Consider the following 6,527-nt stretch of genomic DNA (forward strand, 5'->3'; position numbering starts at 1 on the left):
GAAAGGACTTTGCTAACCAATGGATGACATCTCTGTGGCTGTGATGTGATTTTTACATAAACTTTGGATTAGCTCAGAAAATATTTTCTTGTTTAACAGCATAACATCTACAAGTCAATGTTGTTTTTCTAGTTTTTGAGACATAATTGCAATTGCTATATGTAAGACGCTACTGTTACTCAGTGAGTTTAACGTCACCATCACCACTCAGGTCCTGTCTTCAGCATGATGGGGTTTAATGTCCCCAACAACCCGCCAACTGCTAGTTAGTCCCCAGTTACACAGGACTAAAGACCAGTTGGCAACTCCCTGGCAACCACTGTGGCTAGATAAAAATGTGTTTCCTTAACTGGTTGGAGTTGCTGGTAGTAAACAGGCAAAACTGGTGGCAACCGCAATGCAAACCAGAAAGAGGAAGCGTTAGCCTTCAAAGTAAAAGTTCCATCTTTTAAAATGGACTGTTACAGTTACACAGCACTACTTTTACTTCAGTTCCAGTTTGTATTACACCTTTCACAGTTTTTCTGCATCTCAGCAAGTAGTTGAGCGATAATTTTATACAAGTTGCCTGCAGCAGTTGCTAGAAACCACAACCACTGTGGCTGGTTTTACCTAGAGACAGCACTGCTTACAAACCAGTCAGGGGATGCTAATTTATCCCTAGTGGGGGAAAAATAAAAAACTCTGTACCACCGAGTAAACAGTCACTACGCATGAGTTCTTGGTAAATGCAACTTCTGAGACACACGATACCTGCAAAATATACTTGTGTATCTAATAATTGTATTAAATTAGGTGAATACATGTATGAATGACAAAGTGAGGAGAATAGGTCCCCATTCATCAGAATTTCAGTAAATAATAAAATGTCAGTAAAAATAAATCAGTTACATACTCCAGCAGAGAGTCGTCAAACTTAAGCCCAGTTCATTTAAAACACGACTGCAGTTCGGGGTTGGGTGGACAGTTCTCTGATCCTTTGTCTGTGCTCGTGATGTCAGAGTGGCGTCAGGGTCGGCTCACAAGGATCATCCTGCAGGACGAAGACGTGACAACTAAGATAGAGAGCGACTGGAAGAGACTCAACACGCTGGCGCACTACCAGGTACAGACGTGCATTCACTGCAGAGATCACCTGAAAGTTTGTTTGTTAGCAGTTTCATCCACATGAAACCTTTTAGTAAGAATATAATATTTTCTCCACATTTGAAACGTTTTCAGTAAAGAAACTTTTAACTGTTTATCTTGTCTAGTTAACATAAATACCATTTATTATTATTTTCCCTATTTTTTATTCCTTTCTTTGTTCTTGTCCCACAGTGCTTTAATTCCCCTCTTCCCTTCACTCCTTGTATGTATTTAGTCTGTGTTTCTGTCCTCGGTCTGTCGGCTGATTCGGATTTCTGTACAGCCTACACCGTAACCTGCACGAGTGGCTGATGCTGCTGCCGCCAGTCACTTGTGTGCACGATGGAGACAAATAAAATGTTAGGAGAGTGGTATTCACACGTTTTTCCCAAACACTCCAGCAAAAAGTATCCTGAACATCACAGCTGGAATCAATGGTGCTTAACAGACCAATCACAATTGTCGAGAGCTTTAAAAGTGCAGTTAGATTTCTACCAGCAGCAGGTCGGGTTATGTCTCCACTATACAGTAAAAAGGAAGGTAGTGTTCATATTTCCACCCCTGATTTTAGCACCATTGTGTTAATAACTGAAGACCTTATGTAAGATTACATATAAGTCTTTCATTAATAGCTTAGTGGAATTCCTGACTTTTGCACACTAATGGGAAACGTTGCTTTGGTACAGAAACCAGCCGAACATGTTGTTTGGTGAAAAGAACAGGTGTTTTACTTGAAGAAGTCAATAAATCTTCTCAGTTTTCTTTCACAAATACAAGAAAGAATTGAAAATTAGACAGTTTGAAACTACTGACAACCACAAGCCAAACCTTTGAACCCAGACAGCACCAAAGCTTTGATTTACGTGACATTATCCAGGAAAACTCTTATATTTAACATAATGTAATGGAACATACTATATAGTATAAGGCAACATAAAATTCTATTGCATGAAGTATTGTGATATAGTGTAGCTTACTTAAAACACAATGTAATCTAATACACATACAGTATAAGATCATTTTGAGGATTAAGAAGACTGTTGAAGATGTAATAGAATGAAAGAATGGTCTAATGTAAGTATACAGTCAGTCCACTTCATAATACTTAAACGGCACTCGTAAAATGACTGTGCAGCTGCAGATTGAAAACATTTCCTCTTGCCGATTTATTAAAATCTCAGCGGCCTGTGCACCCTCGCTCTCTGTTTGAGCTCCGAGCAAGTTCGTGTTCTTCATCAGCTCCTGCAGCGGCACGTGTGGATTTTATCAAGATTGTGGACGGGATAAGAATCGACTGGCTGAACGGATAATTAGTCAGCTGATTGATGGAGCGATTGGCTGACTAACTGATGTTTCACTGTGCATTGCTAGGTAACAGACGGCTCCGTGGTGGCGCTCGTCCAGAAGCAGGTTTCTGCCTACAACATCGCCAACTCCTTCACCTTCACCAGATCGCTGAGCAGATACGGTACTGAGCGCGCTCACTCACACACACACACACACACACAGTTATTAGGTTTTCTTGCTGGCCAGTTCTGCATCGTGTTTTATTGGCAGGGTTAATGGTTTCCAGACTTTTCATATATCAAATGCATCATTCTGGTTTATTTCACCTGACTGTATTTCCCGTTTCTATTACCTCCTCATAGGTCATGCAAACTTTTCATTCTCTACCACATTGCACATATTTCAAGAAATGGAGGAAAGTTTAATTTAGCAACAGTCCAAACATTTTTTTAACTGCAATTTAACATTTGCTGTACTGCCTGTACACGCTGCAGAAATGCCAGCATATGTGTTTTTAACAAACCTGAGGTAGCCTGGAGTCCTTCAAGTTTCAAGGTTATCGTGACTGCCAATGGCATCGCCCGCTTGGACCGAATCCGCCACAGTATTAACACTGTGGTGGACTGCTGGCTCTAAAAGCAGCTCAGTGCATCCATTCAATTTGCTTATAAATCAAAGTAATGAGGGTTTGAAACGTCTGCACAAACTTAAAGAATGCTTTATGCTTCCTCCTTCTTCTGGTTTTTAAATTCGTACCATGATCTGGATTACTGGTAACCTGTACGGACAACCCAACCTCTACAGGAAGTCTCTCTCTTTTGTGTTTGAGCACAGCAGGAACTAGCAACTATCAAAGTTAGAAGAACTGCGTTTTTAGTCTTTAGTCTTTTGATATGAGTATACGGTGATTGATTTAGACAGTGTGGCAACACCATCAATCACCAGCTTCAAACACGTTTTTAGGAAACAGTTGGCTCCAAAACTGGAAGCAAACACAGAGGATTGGACCGACAGTGAAGTGACAGAGAAAATCTAACACGATATTCACTCATCAAACTGAATTTTTTGTTCTCATGTCTTCTCAGCTTGCTACCTTCAGTGTCTGCCCACAGCTAGTTAACGTGAAGAGGAAATAAATGTATTTAACACGTCTGAGAGTCACAATAACTTTGGAGGTGGAAAGTAAAAGTTAGCACAACTCACTGAGACGCTACAGACGAATTAAAGGGGAACACAGCAGTCAGAAATAATAATAATCTGAGATTGATTTAATCCATAACACTTGCAAGATTACAGCGTTTACATTTCGTTGGTGAAAATAAATTTTACACAGATGTATTTTTGAGGGCGTTACAAGTTATACAGATGTGGTTTGTTGGAAGTTATGCACAATGACTGTTTACCTTTATAGCTATAGCAGCTGTGTGGAAAACAGTGAAAGTTTAGTTTATATCCAGGCCAGATGTTGTTGTTCAGTTCTCACCATTAAAGCACAGTGTTGACTCACAAAATCAGCGTTCAGCCTCTTCTTTTCTAACCAGATGACTAATCAGGACCATCTTTCTCTCTGTTTGTGCCATCAGAGTCTTTACTGAGAACATCCAGCAGTCCCGACAGCCTGAGATCCAGAGCTCCAATGATCACCCCAGACCAGGAAACTGGTAATATGGCAGCAGATATACTCAGATATAGTAGCTTTCTTTACATTAGGATACATCTGTGGTGTTTTCATGTGTTAGACCTTTAAGTTTGTTTCAAAGATGCTGTGAAAGATGAACAGGATTCATTGCTTGTGTTGAGACAGCATTACATTTAACTTCTGTGACAGCACAGTCATGATCTTTGATATACTTGGATGTTTTGTCTATCTCAGACAAAAACTCTGCCAAGAAAAAGGAAATTATATTATCTAGATACCAAAAATGATAATATTGGAGTTCTATAGTTAATGAATAACACCTGAAATAAAGTTTGACACAGGGTACCTACAGAGTGATGCCAGTTTTTGGCAAATTTGCAGGTAATTGCTTCAAATAAATTGATAATTAACCAAAGAAAGGAGTAAAACTGAGACTTCTGTGGCTTCTGGAAAACTGGGATTGGTAATCGAGCCTTTGTGTCTTTCCAGGAACTAAACTGTGGCACCTGGTGAAAAATCATGAGCACAGCGACCAGAGAGAAGGAGACCGTGGCAGCAAGATGGTTTCTGAAATCTACCTGACCAGACTTCTAGCAACCAAGGTACCTCAAACAAAACAGCACAAACCTTCACAGATGTCAGTGTGGGGCTTAAGATTAAAGTTACAGTAATGCCTTAAAGTATGGCTGTAATAATCATCTTCATTGTACGCAGAGACTGTAGTTTCAGAAGATGTACATTTTGTATATTATAATCTAGTTTAAGCAAAATAGGTAAAATGTTAATTTTAACCTTCTGAATTTGTCCAATGTTTCTGGTTAATGATCTTTTTTTCTATTATCTAATTTTTAAATATTTAAACCTTTGTTTTGGTCCTCGCACCAACAGGGGACGCTGCAGAAGTTTGTGGATGACCTGTTTGAGACTGTGTTTAGCACCGCCCATCGTGGCTCTGCACTCCCATTGGCCATAAAATACATGTTCGACTTCTTAGACGAGCAGGCCGACAAACGACAGATAACTGACCCAGACGTCCGACACACCTGGAAGAGCAACTGGTGAGAAAAAGTTGCTCAAGAATGTGGATTTTAAAAAAAATTATAAGGTAAAGTCACAGCTGTTTAAATGTTTTTTTAAAACATCTCTTTTCTCTGTTCTTGCAGCCTTCCTCTCAGGTTCTGGGTGAATGTTATTAAGAATCCTCAGTTTGTGTTCGACATCCACAAGAGCAGCATCACCGACGCTTGCTTGTCAGTCGTCGCTCAGACCTTCATGGATTCCTGCTCGACGTCTGAACATCGGCTCGGCAAAGACTCTCCATCCAACAAACTGCTCTACGCGAAGGACATCCCCAACTACAAGAGCTGGGTGGAAAGGTAGATAGCACGCTAACTTATTAACTAATACATCCTGTGTAAAGCAAGTATCTAACGTGCTAATTAATTTATATATTTAAGAAAAATAAAAGAGTGAGCTGGGTTTAGGTGTAAATAACCAGTTAACTAACCTGCTAATATTAGCTGATGCCCTGTGACAAGAAAGTGACTGATCAATATAACCTGTCAGAATTAATATGTTAAAGTAGCTACTACAGCTTAATTTACATTCTGAAGAGCAGAACTGCAGAAAGAAAGAAAGAAAGAAAGGCTTGCAGAGACTGAGACTCTTGCCTTATTAGAATAATAGTATGGGGTCATAATCACATTAATTAGTGCTGATGATTAATAAGGCCTGCTCATGCAAAATGTAAAAATATTACACCATTAGAGCTGGCGACTTGGGTAATTATCCTGGTAAATTAACCCAAAAGCTACACATTAACTTGCTGATGCAGTTAAAGTCTGAAGTTAGTCACCACAGCTAACTTTGTCTGTGTCCTTCAGGTATTACAGGGATATAGCCAAGATGCCTAGCATCAGCGATCAGGACATGGACGCATACCTGGTGGAGCAGTCCCGACTCCACGGAAATGAGTTCAACACACTGAGTGCACTCAGCGAGCTCTACTTCTACATCAACAAGTACAAGGAAGAGGTGAGTGAGTTAGTAACTTTGAGGTTTGACATTGGCATTCGCTACATGACTGATGTTGTAAAAGCAACTAACACGACCTTCCAGCTCTTTGGTTCCCCTTAAGACTTGCCTCATCAACTTACCTTACATGGCAGTAAAATAATAAATCAGCTAGTCATCCAACCCTGACCTTGAGCAAGACGATCCTTTCCCACATCCTCTGAACCACTCGTAGCACCTCTATCAAAATAACATTTTCACTGATGCACGAACAAGTTTGTTTATATCAGGGACATGAAGCAATACCCTTAGCTGATATCATTTCTTCTGTTTTTCCCGCATGTGCAGATCCTAACAGCACTGGACCGGGATGGGTACTGTCGCAAACACAAACTGAGGCACAAACTGGAGCAAGCCATCAATCTGATGTCTGGAAGCAGCTGAGAGAAGGGGAAGGATG

At 40.2% G+C, this 6,527-nt stretch overlaps 1 protein-coding gene across 1 annotated transcript in view; it reads left to right on the forward strand.

Annotated features, from left to right (window-relative positions):
- plxna3 (plexin A3) overlaps positions 1–6,521 on the forward strand; it is a 135,380-nt gene extending 128,859 nt beyond the window's left edge. The window contains exons 30-37 of the mRNA XM_013915219.1: positions 1,004–1,105; positions 2,500–2,596; positions 3,999–4,076; positions 4,544–4,656; positions 4,943–5,112; positions 5,218–5,430; positions 5,938–6,088; positions 6,416–6,521. Of these exons, the coding sequence (XP_013770673.1) occupies positions 1,004–1,105; positions 2,500–2,596; positions 3,999–4,076; positions 4,544–4,656; positions 4,943–5,112; positions 5,218–5,430; positions 5,938–6,088; positions 6,416–6,511 (1,020 nt within the window). The 3' untranslated portion in view covers positions 6,512–6,521. The remainder of the gene's footprint in view (positions 1–1,003; positions 1,106–2,499; positions 2,597–3,998; positions 4,077–4,543; positions 4,657–4,942; positions 5,113–5,217; positions 5,431–5,937; positions 6,089–6,415) is intronic.
- Positions 6,522–6,527: the final 6 nt, after the last annotated feature.

Source organism: Pundamilia nyererei, unplaced genomic scaffold, assembly GCF_000239375.1.
Source record: "Pundamilia nyererei isolate P.nyererei 1_Seehausen unplaced genomic scaffold, PunNye1.0 scaffold00273, whole genome shotgun sequence".
Taxonomy (NCBI): domain Eukaryota; kingdom Metazoa; phylum Chordata; class Actinopteri; order Cichliformes; family Cichlidae; genus Pundamilia; species Pundamilia nyererei.